Source organism: Leucoraja erinacea, chromosome 8, assembly GCF_028641065.1.
Source record: "Leucoraja erinacea ecotype New England chromosome 8, Leri_hhj_1, whole genome shotgun sequence".
Classification (NCBI taxonomy): Eukaryota; Metazoa; Chordata; class Chondrichthyes; order Rajiformes; family Rajidae; genus Leucoraja; species Leucoraja erinaceus.
The window spans coordinates 13,625,578-13,645,169 of record NC_073384.1 but is presented as its reverse complement, the minus strand read 5'-3'; the positions used below and the strand labels follow the sequence as shown (position 1 = coordinate 13,645,169).

General features: G+C 45.8%; 1 protein-coding gene across 1 annotated transcript in view; it reads right to left on the bottom strand.

Moving 5' to 3' along the window:
• Nucleotides 1-18,965, bottom strand: part of syne1b (spectrin repeat containing, nuclear envelope 1b) — a 386,581-nt gene extending 367,616 nt beyond the window's left edge. The window contains 2 exon segments of the mRNA XM_055638842.1: nucleotides 7,973-8,034; nucleotides 18,830-18,965. Of these exon segments, the coding sequence (XP_055494817.1) occupies nucleotides 7,973-8,034; nucleotides 18,830-18,908 (141 nt within the window). The 5' untranslated portion in view covers nucleotides 18,909-18,965.
• Between the last annotated feature and the right edge of the window lie 627 nt (nucleotides 18,966-19,592).

Genomic DNA, 19,592 nt, shown 5'->3' with positions numbered 1-19,592 from the left:
AGATAATGGGTTATTAATAATCAGAGTTTTGTCCGAGCCAGGTTTAATAGCCTGATGGCTGTGGGGAAGTAGCTATTCCTGAACCTGGTTGTTGCAGTCTTCACGCTCCTGTACCTTCTACCTGAAGGTAGCAGGGAGATGAATGTATGGCCAGGATGGTGTGGGTCTTTGATGATACTGCCAGCCTTTTTGAGGCAGCAACTGCAATAAATCCACTCGATGGAAGGAAGGTCAGAGCCGATGATGGACTGGGCAGTGTTTACTACTTTTTGTAGTCTTTTCCTCTCCAGGGCGCTCAAATTGCCGAACCAAGCCACAATTCAACTGGTCAGCATGCTCTCTACTGTGCACCTGTAGAAGTTAGAGAGAGTCTTCCTTGACAAACCGACTCTCCGTAATCTTCTCAGGAAGTAGAGGCACTGATGAGCTTTTTTGATAATTGCGTTAGTGTTCTCTGACCAGGAAAGATCTTCAGAAATGTGCACGCCCAGGAATTTGAAGCTCTTGACCCTTTCAACCATTGACCCGTTGATATAAATGGGGGGGTGGGTCCCCCTCCTACTCCTTCCAAAGTCCACAATCAGTTCCTTGGTTTTGCTGGTGTTGAGGGCCAGGTTATTGCGCTGGCACCATATGGACAGTTGCTCGATCTCTCTTCTATACTCTGACTCATCCCCATCAGTGATACGTCCCACACCAGTGGTGTCGTCAGCGAACTTGATGATGGAGTTCGCACTGTGACTGGCTACACAGTCATGAGTATAGAGTGAGTACAGCAGGGGGCTGAGCACGCAGCCTTGAGGTGCTCCCGTGCTGATTGTTATTGAGGCTGACACATTTCCACCAATACGAACAGACTGTGGTCTGTGAATGAGGAAGTCGAGGATCCAGTTGCAGAGGGATGCGCAGAGACCCAGTTCTGCGAGTTTGGTAACCAGCTTGGAGGGGATGATTGTGTTAAATGCCGAGCTGAAATCGATGAATAACAGCCTGACATATGAGTTTTTGTTGTCCAAATGGTCCAGTGCGGAGTGGAGGGCCAGCGAGATCACATCCACCGTTGATCTGTTGTGGCGGTACGCGAACTGCAGTGGGTCCAGGTTTTTGTCGAGGTAGGAGTTGATTTGTTCCATGATCAACCTCTCAAAGCACTTCATCACCACCGGCATTAGTGCCACTGGTCGATAGTCATTGAGGCACGTCACCTTGCTCTTCTTGGGCACCGGTATAATTGATGCCCTTTTAAAGCAGGTGGGGACCTCAGACCTCAGAAGTGAGAGGTTGAAAATGTCCGTAAAAACTCCAGCCAGTTGGTCCGCACAGGTTTTTAGAACACGACCGGGTATACCATCAGGTCCACGTGCTTTTCGGGGGTTTACCCCTCTGAAGGATTTCCTAACGTCGGCCTCTGTGACTGGGACTGAAATGCCATCACAGCGAAATCAGGGCCTTGAACACGTCAAACTGACTAAACTCTGAACTATGATCTGCCTTGGTTGCACTAGGATTTTGGGCTCAAATTTGTTTTCTTTTTGATTAGTGAACTTTTTAAAAATTATTCGAACATGATGTTCTCTATTGAGTACTGTGTTTACAAGCTTGTTGTGCTACTGCAAGTAAGAATTTCATTGTTCCATTTCGATACATATAACAAGACACTTTTGATTCTTGTCATCCAATGAATTTTAACATGCTGCCCAATGCAACTATCCATCCTTGTTGACCTGCCCAATCCACTGTTTGCATCCATATATCCTTTCCCTATCGCCTCTTCTACAACCAACAATGGACCATTGTGAGCTCCACCTTTCCTTGGTCATCGGTGCCGGCTCTGATTTGTTCTGAGCCTTTTCATAACTCTAGTTTCCCTCTCCTCTGACTCTCAGTCTGAAGAAGGTCTCAACTCGAAACGTCACCTAATCCTTTTATCCAGTGATGCTGCCTGACCCGCTGAGTTACTCCAGCATTTTGTATCTTTCCCCGCAGTTCTGATAGTCTAATATTCTGGTCCCTGCAGCCAGAAGAAATTGTCTCTGTCTGTGCATAGATCTTGTCACTCTCAGAATCTCCTGTGACCCAATGAAAACATTTTTCTTCCTGTAAAACTCCAGTGATTTTCTCCACCGAGCCCAATTTCACACACCTCGGCCACTACCACTTCAGGAACAAGTTTTACTTATTGGCAGCAGAGACTATATTTGTATTTAATCTCTTGTATTTTGAAGGATTTAAAATAATCTGCTTCACATTATACAAATAGGTTTCGAGTAAAGCCGTCAGAATCAACCATGATCTCAGCCTTTAGGCAGGCTCTCCTTCAGAGATAGGATGTGGGAACAGGCCCTTCGGCCCATCGAATCCCCGCTTAGCAACCATCACAGTACACAGATATGGGCAGAAAAATGATAGATGAAGTTTAATCTGAGCAAGTTTCAATAGACAATTGACAATAGGGGCAGGAGTAGGCCATTCGGCCCTTCGAGCTAATTAACCTACAAACCTGTGCATCTTTGGAGTGTGGGAGGAAACCGGAGATCCCGGAGAAAACCCACGCGGTCACAGGGAGAATGTACGGGCCTCTTGAGCTGTAAGGCAGCAGCTCTACCGCTGCCCCACCGTGTCGCCCTTATTGGTTGAATTTCTTGTAGATGCGGCCTCAGCTAAACATGTCGGGTGCAAGACAGCAAACTCTGACAGTACAGCAGCACCTCAGTTACAGTGCTTGGTTGGAGAGCTGAAGGATGTGTTTGAGGGAGTGCTGCTGCTATTCCAGTCAATTGGTGACATGCCCGGTCTGATGACGTCAAATGTGCAGCGAGCATTTTTTGGTGTTCCCTGGCTATCGGGAAGCTAATGAAAACTCTTCCAGAAGTCACAATGCGCTACTGTATTTAGTTTTAGAAGTAAACCATGGAAACAAGTCCATATGGACCATCATAGAAACATAGAAAATAGATGCAGGAGTAGGCCATTCGGCCCTTCGAGCCTGCACCGCCATTCAATATGATCATGGCTGATCATCCAACTCAGTATCCTGTACCTGCCTTCTCTCCATACCCCCTGATCCCTTTAGCCACAAGGGCCACATCTAACTCCCTATTAAATATAGCCAATGAATTGGCCTCAACTACCTTCTGTGGCAGAGAATTCCAGAGATTCAACACTCTCTGTGTAAAAAATTGTTTTTTTATCTCGGTCCTAAAAGATTTCCCCTTTATTCTGAAACTGTGACCCCTTGTGCTGGACTTCCCCAACATCGGGAACAATCTTCCTGCATCTAGCCTGTCCAACCCCATAAGAATGTTGTAAGTTTCTATAAGATCCGCCCTCAATCTTCTAAATTCTAGCAAGTACAAGCCGAGTCTATCCAGTCTTTCTTCATATGAATGTCATGACATCCCAGGAATCAGTCTGGTGAACCTTCTCTATACTCCCTCTATGGCAAGAATGTCTTTCCTCAAGATTTGGAAACCAAAACTGTATGCAATACTCCAGGTGTGGTCTCACCAAGACCCTGTACAACTGCAGTAGAACCTCCCTGCTCCTATACTCAAATCCATCGATCGACCATTGATCGATCACCCACAAACCAGCTCTATGTAATCCCACTTCCTCATCCAGTCAAAATTAGAGGCAGTTTTACAATAACCAGTTAATGTACAAGCGTGTCTGTGACACGTGGGAGGAAACTAGAGCACCCAGAGGAACTCATGCGCTCACTGGTCGAACATGCAATCTCCACACACACAGCACCCGAGGCCAGGGTTGAACCTGGGTCTTCTGACACTGTGTGGCAACAGCTCTCCCAGCTGTGACACTTTGTTTTTGAATTAACTGTGCTGCATTCACAACGCATTTTATCAAAGCAATAATTAATTGGACGGCCTAAACCATTGATTCGTTTCTCCGCATAAATATGTATCATTTTGCATGCATTGATTTTGTCTGTGCCTTTGTGCAGAATAGCAGGATTCATTAGTCTGGTAATACATAAACAAACTGCCTTGCTATTGTTGAAACAGAGGGCAGGACTTTACATTTACTTCTTCATGGAGCGAGGATCATGGGATGGGATGAATATCTTTTTAAAGATTGCAGTTTATCTTGTGTACATCATCAGCCACACAATGTCTACAGAAAGCTTCCAACCTAAAACGTCACCAATCCAAGCTCTCCAGAAATGCTGCATCACCTGCTGTGTTACTCCTGCACTTTGTGTCTTTTTTGGTAAACCAGCATCTGAAGTTCCTTACCCCTTACCTAGTCTGATGTTAACTGAAAGGAATGTACAGGAGACCCAGAGGCACAGTCGGGGGCCGCGGTAGAATTGCTGCCGTGATGCGGCAGAGACCAGGGTTTGATCCTGACTCTGGGTGCTGTCTGTACGGAGTCCGTACATTCTCCCTGTGACCGCGTAGGTTTTCTCCCACGCTCCAAAGTTACCACCAGGGGCGCCGAGCGATTGGCAGCCCCACCAACAGTCTGTTTGTTTTTTTGTAATTTTTTAATTTTTAGTGCGTTTTATAAGTCTGTGTAAATGTTCTTTGGTTTGTTTTATGTGGGGAAAGGGGAGGGGGGGTCAGTTTCTTACCTTGCCGGAGACGCAAAGTTTCCGGGTCGCGTCTCCGGTCGCTCTGCGGCCTACCATCGATGGAGCTGGAGGCCTCCAAAGGACTGACCTTGGGCTCCACCACGGGGCGGGGACTTAATATCGGAGCCAATCCCTTGCCTGCGGATTTACCATCAAAAGAGCTCGCAGTCGGGAGAGGCTAGAGGCTCAACCAGCTCCGACCCAGGGTCCGATCGTCCGGCGTGGGGGAGCTGACATCCCCCCGATGCAGGAGCTGGGTCACCCCGACGCGGGGGGCTCAAAACGCCGCCGGCAACGGGAGTCAAGATCGTCCCGTCAACGGAGAGCTCGTGGTCCCCGATCGTGAGAGAGCAAAGGGAAGAGATTGAACTTTGTTTTTTCGCCTTCCATCACAGTGAGGAATGTGGAGGAGTCACTGTGCTGGATGTCTATTTTAAAATGTGTTCTGTTGCTTTTTATTTGTATGACTGACTTGGTAAATGAAATTCCTCGTATGTTGCAAAACATACTTGGCTAATAAAGTATTAATGTGATTGTGATGGTCATTAAGAGTCAAACCATTAATAGGGAGGAAGGAGTGATGATTGGGGGGGGGGGTGAATATAAAGCCCCCTTAAATGTCTTTGGGGACAAATTGACACAAAGTGCTGGAATAACTCAGCAGATCAGGCATCATCTCTCAGTTTAGTTTAGTTTAGTTTATTGTCACGTGTGCCGAGGTGCAGTGAAAAGCTTTTGTTGCCTGCTATCCAGTCAGCGGAAAGACAATACATGATTACAATCGAGCCATTTACAGTGTATAGATACATGATACGGGAATAACCTCTTGTGCAAGCTAAATCCAGTAAAGTCCAATCAAGGATAATCCGAGGGTCACCAGGTAGATAGTAGTTCAGCACTGCTCTCTGGTTGTGGTAGGATGATTCAGTTGCTTGATACCAGCTGGGAAGAAACAGTCCCTGAATCAGGAGGTTTGCGTTTTCTCACTTCTATGCCTTTTGCCTGATGGGAGAGGGGAGAAGAGGGAGTGGCCAGGGGCGACTCGTCCTTGATTATGCTGCTGGCCTTGCAGAAGCAGCGTGAGGTATAAATGGAGTCAAAGGAAGGGAGGTTGGTTTGTGCGATGGTCTGGGCTGGAGAAAAGGAATGGATGGACATTTCAGGACAGTACCAGGACCAGGACTGGATTGTTTTGGCTATGGGGGATGCAGGAGGCCAGGTATGAGTCAACAAAGCTACTTCTTGCTCGCTAGCTGTGATTGTGGATTAAAATTGTGCTGCGCTGCATGGTCTTGTGGGAGTGATCTCCATGGCAACAGCAAACCTGGTGGAGACAGCCGTTTCCATAGCAACCCTACCACATGCAAGAGAATGTGCATCCCTGATCAACTTTGGCCTTGAAGCTAATTTATGCCTCTTCCTGCTTGTAGAATGAAAAATCCATCTATGAAAACAGCATCTTTCCCTCTTCTGCTGTTGCTCCCCCCACCAGCTCCCAAATTCCCAGGAGCTTGCCCAAGGTGGCATCAACTCTGGCCATCACTTTTTGGAAAAATATATCAATCGGGTATCCATTAATCAATCAATCAATCAACCATTATATGTCTTGGATGCAATGTAGTGTCGATTTACAAGTACAACAAAATTTTAAGAGTTAACTTCAAAGTCGTTTAAACCCTCTATTATAGATAAATCATTTACACAATGGGAAAGAATAGGAATCAAAACGCTTGGAGACTTGTATGAATTTGGAAAATTACTATCATTCCAACAATTACAATTGAAATATAATTTGAGAAATAATCAATATTTTAAATATTTTCAAATATGTGATTATCTGAAAAAATATATAAAAGACTATCATAACATGCCTCCAGACTTACTGGACGAAGCAATGAAGACAAAGGCCGAATCAGCAAACTTAATATCATACTTATATAACATTATTTTAAATATAGAAATACCTACAACTGACGGTATTAGAAGAGACTGGGAACAAGAACTAGCTATAAAAATTTCAAAAGAGAGCTGGGATAAACACTTACTATATGTGCATAAATGCTCGATTAACGTAAGACATACATAAATCAATTCAAAACATTACATAGACTATACTATTCAAAAACCAAAATAAATAAACTTTTCCCTAACGTCTCACCCATTTGTGATAAATGCCACTCAAGAAGCTACCATAGCACACTCATTTGTTTTTTGTATAAAAATTCAAAAATTCTGGACCGAAATCTTTGAAATCTTCACAAAATTATTTAAAATAAAACTGATACCAGAAGCAGAATGGATTATCTTTGGAATAATGGAAGGTAGCCCTGAACTAAACGTGTTTCAAAAGAATTTATTTAATTACGGACTAATAACGGGAAAAAAAGCTTATACTCAAATTCTGGAAAAATGCTCCTATACCAACAATAAATATGTGGATTTCAAATATGTTCGAAACATTACACCTGGAAGATATGAGACTCCTCCTTGCAGGCAAAGCAGATCACTTCCAAAAGACGTGGTCTGCATTTATTGACTTACTACAAGTATAAGGTGCAACAGTAATTAAAAAAATAAATGGTGCCAGGATCTGGTAATGGGAGATGAAAAATATGAAGTTGGTATATCCCTTTTTGCGTGTTTTTTTTAATAATAGAGCAACTGTTTCTCTTTCTTTCTGTCTTTTCTGGGGTCTATTTCTTAACTTTCTTCTCTAACTCTCTCTCTAATGGGCTTTTTTTTCCAACACTTTCCTGCACTATCACGACTCTTTCTCACTTTCCTTACTTCCTTTATTTCTATCTTTCTTAAAGCTCAAAAAATGAAGGGGTACAACAAATGTAATAAGATATATGTGGTGTGTACTACTGTAACTTATTGTACTTCTAATAAATAAATAAATTTTTTAACTAAAAAAAAAACTTCAAATTATTCAAAAATTATGTAATACCTTTACATCCAAGGGTGGCACAGAGGTGCAATGGTGGTGTTGCTGCCTTAGAGTGCCAGAGACCCTGGTTCGATCCTGACTACAGGGGCTGTCTGTACAAGAGTTTGTACGTTCTCCCCATGACCTGTTTCCTCCCACACTCCAAAGAAGTACAGGTTCGTATACTAATTTGGCTTTGGTAAAAATTGTAAAATCATCCCCAGTCTGTAGGATAGTGCTAGTGCGCAGGGACTGCTGGTCAGTACAGTATAGGTGGGCCGAAGGGCCCATTTCCGCGCTGCACCTCTAAACTAAACTAAAATCTGCAGTGTGTGTTGCCCACAGTTTCAATCGGGATGAATTCTAGTCCCTTACCATTAAGGGGAACAGAATCACCCTCTCTGTCTGGAGATAGTTTTGGAATATAATATGGATGATTTGGAGTTTCTTACCTTGGACAAGTGAGAATTGATCCATTTGGTGAACGTTCTCTTTTGCACAGCCTCCTGCTCATCTGCAAAACATCCAGGGGTAAAATGTCAGAAACACAAGAGGGAATGGCTGAGATTCACAAAGGAACAGAGAAACACCTTTCGGCCTACGTGTTTCTGCGAGATTGTAAAACCGCGGGATTTACAGTCGCAAAGACGAGACGCGAGCATGAACGGCTGGGATCGAAACGAGATGCTCTCAGCAAATGGTACCAGATCAGAGGTCATGGGGAGAAGGCAGGAGAACAGGGTTAGGAGGTAGAGATAGATCAGCCATGATCGAATGGCGGAGTAGACTTGATGGGCCGAATGACCGAATTCTACCCTTTGCACTTATGACTTTATGATTTTAAGACTTGCAATCTGAGATTAGACAAGACCTACTATAACCAGCCAAAGTATTTGGGGATATAAGGAACTGCAGATGCAAGTTTACAAAAAAAGACACAAAGTGCTGGAGTAACTCAGCAGTTCAGGCAGCATCTCTGGAGAACATGGATAGGTGACGTTTCACATTGGGACCCTTCGTCCTTTTTTTCTATCCTATTGAATTACTCCAGCGCTTTGTGTCTATATTTGTAAACCAGCATCTGAGATACTGCCTGACCCACTGATTTACTCCAGCACTCTGTGTCTTTTTTTGTAATCTAGAATCTGCAGTTCCTTTTATCCACAAGTTAAATAATGGTGTATGAAGGAACTGCAGATGCTGGTTTAAAAAGGCAGAGTAACTCAGCGGGACAGGCAGCATCTCTGGAGAGAAGGAATGGGTGATGTTTCAGGTGGAGACTGATGGTTCTTATTACATACTTAACTACAATTTAACTAATGTCACATTCAGTTTGCAAACAATGTATGACAACCTGAAACGTCACCTATCCATGTTCTCCAGAGAAGCTGCCCGAGCTGCTGGATTACTCCAGCACTTTGTCTCTTTTTTTACCCTATCTAACTTCTTGGCACTGTTTAAATCCAACTTCTTTCTTTTATAAGTTTGCTCAACGTACAGTGGTAAACTAAATCAGTATTAATGGTGCGGCATTGAAGTCAGAATAAAACAAACCAAAACACACACATCTCAGTGCTGCAATGTGTCTTTGAATATTTAATCGAAAGATTGGATAGCATAAATTTGTGCTTCAAAGATCTCACACTGAGAACTCACGTGGAGAACATTAAAACCAGCAAATCGTTCTACACGCATGCAAAACCGAAAGTATAAATCAGGGCATAGTTTGTGTGAAGTGTCAGAGAGAGGTAAAAGTCAGCGTTTCATGTTTTTAATCTGGCCCAATCTTTAAATCGACCATTCCAGGTCCCGATTTGAAACATCACCTATGCAAGTTCTCCAGAGATTCTGCCTGACCTGCTAAGTTACTCCGGCACTTTGTGTTTTTTTTTTTGTAAACCAACATCTGCAGTTCCTTGTTTCGACAGCATGCCATCCCTTGCTTGGACTTACTAATAAAATAGTTTAGTTTAACCACTTTTCTCTACTAGAATTTAATAAATAGGTTAGAGACACAGCGTGGAAACAGGCCCTTCGGCCCACCGAGTCCATGTCGACCAACAATCACCCTGTAAACTAGCTCTACCTTACACGCACCAGGGACAATTTACAGAAGTCAATTAACCTAGTTTGTAGTAAATGTTCTGTGTGCTGAAGCAAAGCAAGAATTTCATTGTCCTATCAGGGACACTTGACAATAAACCCACTTGAACTTGAACTTGAACCCACAAACCTGTACGTCTTTGGAGTGTGGAAGAAAAACGGAGCACCCGGGGAAAACCCACGCAGTCACAGGGAGAATGTGCAAACTCCCTACAGACAGCACCCGAAGTCAGGATCGATCCCGGGTCTCTAGCGCTGTAAGGCAGCAACTCTACCGCTGCGCCACCGTGTCGCCAACTAAAAATAGTTGCCATGGGAACAGTTAACAGAGTAGAATCGAGTCGACCAAGACAAATGCAGACGCAGAACAAACTCTTTCTACAATTAATAAAGTTACTCAAAATAAAAAAATAAGGCTGAATGCAGAAGAGTGGAATTTTCGAAGGCTGGCAGCCATTACAAACAGGGTCAACAATAGAATAGTGAAACTATTCATGTACACAACCACCCGATACGCTCCGTACGGCAGCTTTAGTTCTTTCAGTGGTGGTCAAATTAACAAACCAAAGAATGTAAGGAATTCCCAGCCAAAGAGAAACAAGATCTAAGTAGTTATAATTGACCTAAGGACATCCTCGTGACTACCCAAGGCTAATTATTAACTAATCAACTAGTCTACGAAAGACCCAGAGATGATGTGTAGTTTAGTTTAGAGATACAGCGTGGAAACCGGCCCTTTGGCCCGCCGCTTCCATGACAACCAGCGATCGCTTACCCATACACTACTGTCCAACGCCCTAGGGACAATTTACAGAAGAAAATTAACCTACAATCCCGCAAGTCTTTGAGATGTGGGAGGGAACCGGAGCACCCGGAGAAAACCCGAGCAGTCACAGGGAGAATGTGCAAACGCCGTACAGACAGCACCCGTAGTCAGGATCAAACCCATCGTTGGAGCTGTAGGGCAGCAGCTCTACCGCTGCACCACTGTGCTGCCCCTGAGTAAAGAAAATCCACCAGAGTGGAGTGGAGTGGATCCACTGGGCCATCAGAGCTGGAGTCAAGTCAAGTTTATTTGTCACATACACATGCGGGATGTGCAGTGAAATATGTAGTGAAATGTTTTATGAACAAAGATCCCAATTTCCCTCAGCTATGTGACCATCAGAAGCATTCATTCTTTTCGGACTGCCCCTTAACACCTATGCTCCCACTTCCAATTCAGAAGATTGTAGACTTTAAACCCTTTCCACATAATGTAGGCCAGCATCCCAGTGTCAGGGCTGGGAGAGTACTGAACTATCAGCATTCAGCTAGATATGTCAAACCAAGGCTCTATCTATTCTCCTCAGTGTGTTGTGAAAAATTGCATGGCCATTGTGGAAGAGCAACAACAATGGTCCCACGTCTGAAGAAGGATCTCCACCCGAAACGTCACCCATTCCTTCTCTCCAGAGATGCTGCCTGACCCGCTCAGTTACTCCAGCGTTTCGTGTTTATCTTCAGTTTAAACCAGCATCTGCAGTTCCTTCCTGTACAATAATGGCCCCACCACCAATACAGTAAACCCTCGTTAATTAAGGGTTTGGACCAGCTAGATGCAGGAAACATGTTCCCGTTGTTGGGGGTGTCCAGAACCAGGGTCCACAGTTTAAGAATAAGGGGTAGGCCATTTAGAACTGAGATGAGGAAACCTTTGTTTGAATTTGTGGAATTCTCCGCCTCAAAGGCAGTGGAGGCCGATTCACTGGATGCATTCAAAAGTGAGTTAGATAGAGCTCTTACGGCTAGTGGAATCACGGGATATGTGGAGAAAAGAGGAACGGGGTACTAATTGTGGATGATCAGTCATGTTTATTTATAGTTTATTTATTATTTATAGTTTATATAATTTACAGTTAATCTCTATTCACCAGAATTTAGCACATGTCAATCTTTTGCACCTTAACAATTATCTGTATATATGTATATGCCTATGTACATAGATCAATATATCCTCATTTGTATATATTGTTTTAATCAGAATTTTACTACTTTGCACTCTGGTTAGATGCTAAACTGCATTTTGTTGTACCTGTACTTGTACTTGTGCAATGACAATAAAGTTGAACCTAATCTAATCTAATGTTCACATTGAATGGTGGTGCTGGCTCGAAGGGGCGAATGGCCTACTCCTGCACCTATTGTCTATGTATCTATGTTTGTAATAAGGACCCCTTTATAATGGATTCCGGTTGTAGCAGACCTTCAACTCCAGGCCGGGCTGCCGACTCCACCCCCGAAACGTCACCTATTCACGTTCGCCACAGATGCTGCCTGACCTGCTGAGTTCCTTCCTACACATGCATGGTCAGGATTGGACCCGAGTCTCGGGCACCAATGCAAGGGCAGCAACTCCACTAGCCACTGAGCCGCAATATTAATCGGGTGTGAGATTCTCTTTGGATGTCCTGTGCTTGTGAAATAAATAAGTCGCCCTTTCTAGGTCACATCCCAACCCACTTTATATAATGACAAAACATTATTTTCACGGAGACGCTATTTGCCCGTTTTCAGTCTATCATCCTTATCCCAATCTATCTCCCCAGCATCTATCCCAGCTATATTTCCAGTATCTATCCCATCAAATCAATTTCTCAATTGCTCATGCCTCATATCTCGATTTCCCAAATAGTTGGGGCAGTTACTATCGCAGACACACTCTTCAAAAATATCTGGTTGGATTTTAATTTGGCAGAAAGTTGGCTGCAAATTATGGTGCTGTTTAGATGTTCGGTGACCTAGAACAGCTCTTGAACATCCTGCACTATTTACTTGCAAGGCCCCTGTATGTGGGACATACGGGAGCACGTGGATAAAGGACACTGGGTTGAGATGGATAAATTCGGGCCATCAAGTCCCTGCCAGCAATCAGAGGATGTCTGCAAGAGAGATATGAAGGTGGGTGCTCGACATCGATGTGGAGTACTAGGAGAACCTTGCAGCCGAACGCACGAGGTGAACCAACATCTCAAAACGGGGGAAGAGAAACTGTTGAACGCAGCGGCAGACCACCGGGCAAGCAGAAAGGAGCACAGTAACTTCCACAAACCAGAGACCACACACAAATGTGACCTTTGCCACAGAGACTGTCACTCCCGCATTGATCTCTTCAGCCACAAGCGACGCTACTCTAGCCGAGGTTTGGAGCAAGCAGCCCACAACTAGGATGCATCACCCATGGTCAATCATGACCGAGAGGGGCCTACGATGGTACCTTGGTACACGTGACAAAAAACTAAACCAACTAATGGTTTTTAAACCAGCATCTGCAGTTCTTTCCCCCACTAGACACAAAATGCTGGAGTAACTCAGCTGGGCAGGCAGCATCTCTGGAGAGAAGGAATGGTTGCCTGCACCTACTCCACATCTCTCCATTCCCTGAATATCATGAGATCACAACACTGGAGGTTCTGTTTCGTAACCCACTATCTAACTCCCTCTGTACACTTTGCAGGACCTCATCTCCCTTGCCTGCTTCTATGGAGGGGAATTTTCACTTCATTTCCCAGAGGTTCCTGCTGGCAGCTGGCTAGTATCTTCCTGAGATCAGGAACGAGCACTTTACACATATTTTGGGGAACTAACCAACAACAAGCCTTTTTCCCTTCCCTCATCTCCATCTACCTCCATCCCATCCTCTGGCTTCACATTTTGTGTCTCTTCTCTCCGTATCTCACAGCCTTTTGTCCTCTTCCCATCTCAAGCCTTTGTCCACCCGTCTGACAATCAAACCCCCTCTCACATTCAGTCTTTATTTAGACTTTACAAATACAGAGCAGAAACAGGCCCTTCAGCCCAGTGACTCCATGCTGACCAGCGAGCATCTCATACACTAGTTTAGGTTAGTTTGGTTTAGAGATACTGCGTGGAAATAGGCCCTTCAGCCCACTGGGTCCGCGCCAACCTGCGATCCCGCACATTAACACTATTCTACACCCACTAGGGACAATTTTTACATTTACCAAGCCAATTAACCTGCAAACCTTGTACATCTTTGGTGTGTGGGAGGACAGCGAAGATCTCGGAGAAAACCCACGCAGATCACAGGGAGAACGTACAAACTCCATACAGACAGCACCCATAGTCGGGATCAAACCCGGGTCTCCGGTGCTGCATTCACTGTGAGGCAGCAACTCTACCACTGCGCCACCGTGACCGCCACTAGTTCTATCCTGCACATTAGGGACAATTTACATTCTTACCGAAGCTAATTACCCCATACTCCAGAGACGTACAGGCTTGTAGGCTAATTGGCTTCTGTAAATTGTAAATTATCCCTAATGTGTAAGATAGTGCTGGTGTACGGGATGATTGCTGGTCTGCGCGAACTCGGTGGACTGAAGGGCCTGCTTCCACGTTGTATCCCTAAAGTCTAAAGTCCGAAGTAAAAACAAGTTAGCGTACAACACAACGGTACATTCGTTGAATTGTCCAATTTTGGGGAACGTCTACAAAAACCTCCTTCCCCTCCCCTCCCCCCACACTTCCATCCCTTCCTCTCTCCACCGTGTGAGTTTTCCCTGAGTGCTCCGGTTTCCTTCCACACTCCAAAGACGTACAGGTATGTAGGCTAATTGAGCTGGTACAATTGTAAATTGTCCCTCGTGTGTGTTTAGGGTAGAGCTAGTGTGCAGGGACCACTGGTTTGCATGGACTTGATGGGCCCAAAGGCCTGTTTACCCGCTATATCCCCAAACCAAACTAAGCTACTACTTTTGGAAGAGTACTTAGCTCTGGGATTCAGTCCTCCCAGCTACTCTCAGCTGACAGATTCCCCCAAGGCCTGACGTACCCGTAGATTAAAAATAGAACAGCTATTAGAATGAAAGTAGGCGGTCTCATTATATAATAATCAAATCCCTGACAAAGCTCCCACCAGTAATTAGATGTCCTCCCTTCATCCGTCAAGATCGAGGGTTGATTCTCAATATGGAGTCTTTTTAAATATTTCACCAGCTGACAGAACTTCAGACCCACCCCCGCCCCCCAACTCTTGGGAGGGGAGTGGGGCAGAGGTTCAACCTATTCTTTCCAGAGATCAGGCTCGATAACGCACCTCATGCCCAACAAATGGCCACGGAAGTGAAGAAGATAAAAAATAATGCCAATCCATCCCAGCCACTATTAAAGGCTGATCACCGACAGAAAGAAAATTAAAAAATAATTACAAGGAGGTGCTGGGAGCAGCAGAGAGAGTAAAATCTTGTTAGACGTTCACGGCAAGCAAAAACAAACAGAAAGTGCTGGTGAGACCCTTGGTAATACATCAGCAAGAGAGGAAAGGCAAGAACAGATGCAGATGCCACAGCTATGAATGTAGAAATGGACTAGGGACTGCCACAAGTATACGGAGGCAACAGAGCAGTCATCATTTGCCTGCGCTTGGTCCATTAGCCTCCAAACCAGTCCGATCCATGTACCTGTCCAACCGTTTCTTAAATGATGGGATAGCCCCAGCCTCAACTACCTCCTCTGGCAGCTTGTTCTATGCACCCACCACCCTTTGTGTGAAAAAGCTACCTCTCGGATTCCTATTAAATCTTTTCCCCTTCATCTTGAACCAATGTCCTCTGGTCCTCGATTCCCCTACTCTGGGCAAGAGACTCTGTGTATCTACCTGATCTATTCCTCTCATGATTTTGTATACATCTACAAGATCACTCCGCATCCTCCTCCGCTCCATAGAACAGAGTCCCAGCCTAATCAACCTCTCCCTATAGCTCACGTCCTCTGGTCCTGGCAACAGCCTCGTAAATCTTTTCTGAACCCTTTCAAGCTTGACAATATCTTTCCTATAACTTGGTGCCCAGAACTGAACACAATATTCTAAATGCAGTCTCACCAACGTCTTATACAACTGCAACATGACCTCCCAACTTCTATACACAATACTCTGACTGATGAAGGCCAATGTGCCAAAAGGCTTTTCGGCCACCCCTCGACTCGACCACCAAGCAACCATGCACCTGCACTCCAAGTTCCCTCTGCTGTACAACACTCCCCAGAGCCCTACCATGCACTGTGTGGGTCCTGCCCATGTTCGACGTCACAAAATGCAATACCTCACATTTCTCTGCATTAAATTCCATCAACCATTCCTCAGCCCACCTGGCCAATCGATCAAGATCCTGCTGCAATTTTTCACTGCCATCTTCACTATCTGCAAAACCACTCACTTTTGTATCATCAGTCAGACCAGGTTAAGATACACAGACTATACATTAGCAACACGTTGCACAGATTGAGAAGCTTCTCCCCTCTACTCCAGCAGTATATAGAATGATCCCGATCCAAAATGTAGACTGTCCATTTCCCGCTTATCACCGGCTGACCCACTGAGTTCCTCCAGCAGTTTCTTTCATTGTTCAGGACTCCAGCATCTCCCGGTCTCTTGTGTTTCCATTATTAAAAAATGTACTCTTATGATAAGTGAAGATAGACACAAAATGCTGGAGTCACACAATGGGTCAGGCAGCATCTCTGGAGGAAAAGTAATAGATGGCGTTTCGAGTTGAGACCCTTCGTCAGACTGAGAGTCGGGGGGGGTGGGGGGGGGGGGGAGGTAGAAGTGAAAGGATTTGAGTATAGGAGCAAGGAGGTTCTACTGCAATTGTACAGGGTCTTGTTGAGACTACACCCGGAGTATTGCGTACATTGTTGGCCTCCTACTCTGAGGAAATACATTCTTGCCATAGGGAGTGCAGAGAAGGTTCACTAGACTGATTCCTGGGATGTCAGGACTGTCTTATGAAGAAAGACTGGATAGACTTGGTTTATACTCTCTAGAATTTAGGAGATTGAGAGGGGATCTTATAGAAACTTACAAAATTCTTAAGGGGTTGGACAGGCTAGATGCAGGAAGATTGCTCCCGATGTTGGGGAAGTCCAGGACAAGGGGTCACAGCTTAAGGATAAAGGGGGAAATCCTTTAAAACCGAGATGAGAAGAACTTTTTTCACACAGAGAGTGTTGAATCTCTGGAACTCTCTGCCACAGAGGGTAGTCAAGGCCAGTTCATTGGCTATATTTAAGAGGGAGTTAGATGTGGCCCTTGTGGCTAAGGGGATCAGAGGGTATGGAGAGAAGGCAGGTACGGGATACTGAGTTGGATGATCAGCCATGATAATATTGAATGGCGGTGCAGGCTCGAAGGGCCGAATGGCCTACTCCTGCACCTAATTTCTATGTTTCTATGTTTCTAAGCGAGAGATGTAGGTGATGTAGAGAGATATAGAACAAAATGAATGAAAGATAGGTAAAAAAAAATGACGGTGATGAAGGAAACGGTCCATTGCTAGATGTGTGCTCGGTGAGAATGAGCTGCTGTGCTGAGACACACCTCCAGCACGGAGCCCTTGATTCCTATTCCACTTTGCACAGTGCAATCGATCAGACGGTGGAAGGGCGACTGACGAGGGCTGCGCTCTAAGCCAAATGCAGCGGTACAGTGGCATGTTACCGACACCGCACTTGTTAAAATAAACTAATGTATTCAGTGCAACACAAAATAACATTGACAAACGAAAACCCTGGTAACACACCCACCACCGTGATAGAAAATCGCAAAGTTATCTAAGACACTGCATTTTCAAATGACTATAGTGCAATCCTTATTGAGGATACACACCACACCCCCGCGGTGCCCAGCGGACCGACACCGAACTCGCTCCCGGGTTGGGAGGGGCGATCAGAAGGGGCCATTTGACTCCCTCTCCCGGGCCCCGACTCCCAGTCTGAAGAAAGGTCTCCACCCGAAACGCCACCCATTCCTTCTCTCCAGAGATGCTGCCCGTCCCGCTGAGTTACTCCAGCAGTTTGGGGCCAGCAGAAGGCTGGCTTGGCCACCCGTTTTCAGTTCACTGTCTCAAGGAGATAGATGAAAATGGTACTAAAATAACATGTAGGTGGCCTGCTTCGTCGTTTTTGTATATCTTTCATTCATTCGTTCGATGTGGCATTTTCATATCTCTCGTTTCCCTCTCCCCTGACTCTCAGTGTGAAGAAGGGTCTCGACCCGAAACGCCAACCATGACCTTTTTTCTTCAGAGATGCTGCCTGACCCGCTGAGTTACTCCAGCCAGCACTCCGTGTGTTAAACTAAACACAAGTGGCGTTCTGCGGGGGCAGTCACAACAGCGGTAGGAACTGTTGGAGCTGCAGCCAGCTCTCCCAAACCTCCCGGGTGGTGAATCTGTGGAACTCATTGCCACAGAAGGCTGTGGAGCCCAAGTCAATGGGTATTTTTCAGACGGAGATTGATTGATTCTTGATTAGTACTGGTGTCAGGGGTTATGGGGAGAAACGATACTAATTTTTTTTTAATTTATTTATCCCAGGAGGGAAATTGAACTGTCCATAGTCATAAAATTCAAGATACATGAAATTAAAGTGACAAATGGAAAGGATTTGGGATGTGCAAAGATCGAGGGTGGGGAGTCAGTCCGAAGACAGGAAGGAGGGAGAGATAGATCAGCCATGATTGGACGGCGGAGTGGACTTGATGGACCGAATGGGTCAAATCTGCTCCTATCTCATGAACATTTGATAGACACAAAATGCAGGAGTAATCCGCATCTGCAGTTCCTTCCCACACATCATGGACTTATGAACCTGCGGGTGACACTCGAACAAGTGTCAGTTCCCAGTGACTTTACGCCCTGGTCGGATACAAAATGCTGGAGTAAGTCAGCGGGACAGGCAGCACCTATGGAGAGAACGAATGGGCGACGTTTCAGGTCGAGACCCTTCTTCAGACTCACCCTGTCACAAGTTATAGGGGTAGAATTGGGCCATTCGGCCCATCGCGTCTACTCCGCCATTCGATCATGGCTGATCTCTGGCTCCTAATCCCTTTTTCCGGCCTTCTCCTCATAATCCTTGGCACGCGTTCTAATCGAGAATTTAGAGATAAAAATGCTGGAGTAACTCAGCGGGACAGACAGCATCTCTGGAGAGAATGTATTGCCAGAGGTGCTGCCTGTCCCGCTGAGTTACTCCAGCATTTTGTGTCTATCTTCGATTTAAACCAGCATCTGCAATTCCTTCCTACGGTAATAATCAAGAATGTGTCCATCTCTGCTTTGAAAGAAATCCACCGATTTGGCCCCCACAGCCCTCTGTGGCAACGAGCCGCACGGATTAGCAAGGTCGTGTTGTCAACTCACCATGTACGCACTGAAAGAAGCCGGTGACCAGGTTGAGCGGTGTGGTCCTCTTCCCAGAGACCGCTCTGCAACTCGCCATCACTCGCGGCGCATCCTGACACAAGGCAGGCAGCCTGTTCTCCCGGCTAATCCCACAAACAGAGCGGTGATGCTGGAGTTGTGATCCCCTTTGTTCTGGGCTCAAGGCTGCTGCCGTGGTGGTGGTGGTGGTGGTGGTGGGTGGGCAGGGATCTTCAGGCGGGCAGCTCCGGTTTCCCCTCCGTCTTCTTGCCCCGTCAAAACCACCGGGGACCACGGGGGACACCGGCTCTTCACGACGCCCCTCCGCCCCATCTTCTCGGTGGCCGCATGGTCCAGGCCCCCTTCTCCCTACCCCCTTAAAGTTGTTGAGAGCAGCCCCCTCCACTAGATGAGCAACCAAGCAGGGAGGGGGGAGACCTTCAGCACAGAAACACGCCCGCTGCAAACACACGCTGCACACTGCAACTGACAACGAGCCGCTCTCCCTGCTGCAATGGCACGCTGCGCTCCAGCCTGGCAGTGAAGATTCACGGCACGATTAATACACCCCCACCCCCCCTTGTAGTTCCGCCGAGCTTCCACTGTGAGAGAGACTCCCACGCCGGGGATCAGCACACACACACACACTCACAGACCCATCCCACACCAGCAACTAAAACAAAAAGACGCCGCATCAACTCCATGCAGACATAGTCCAATCCATCTCTGCATCCCCATTGCACAGAAGCAAAGTCGTAAATGA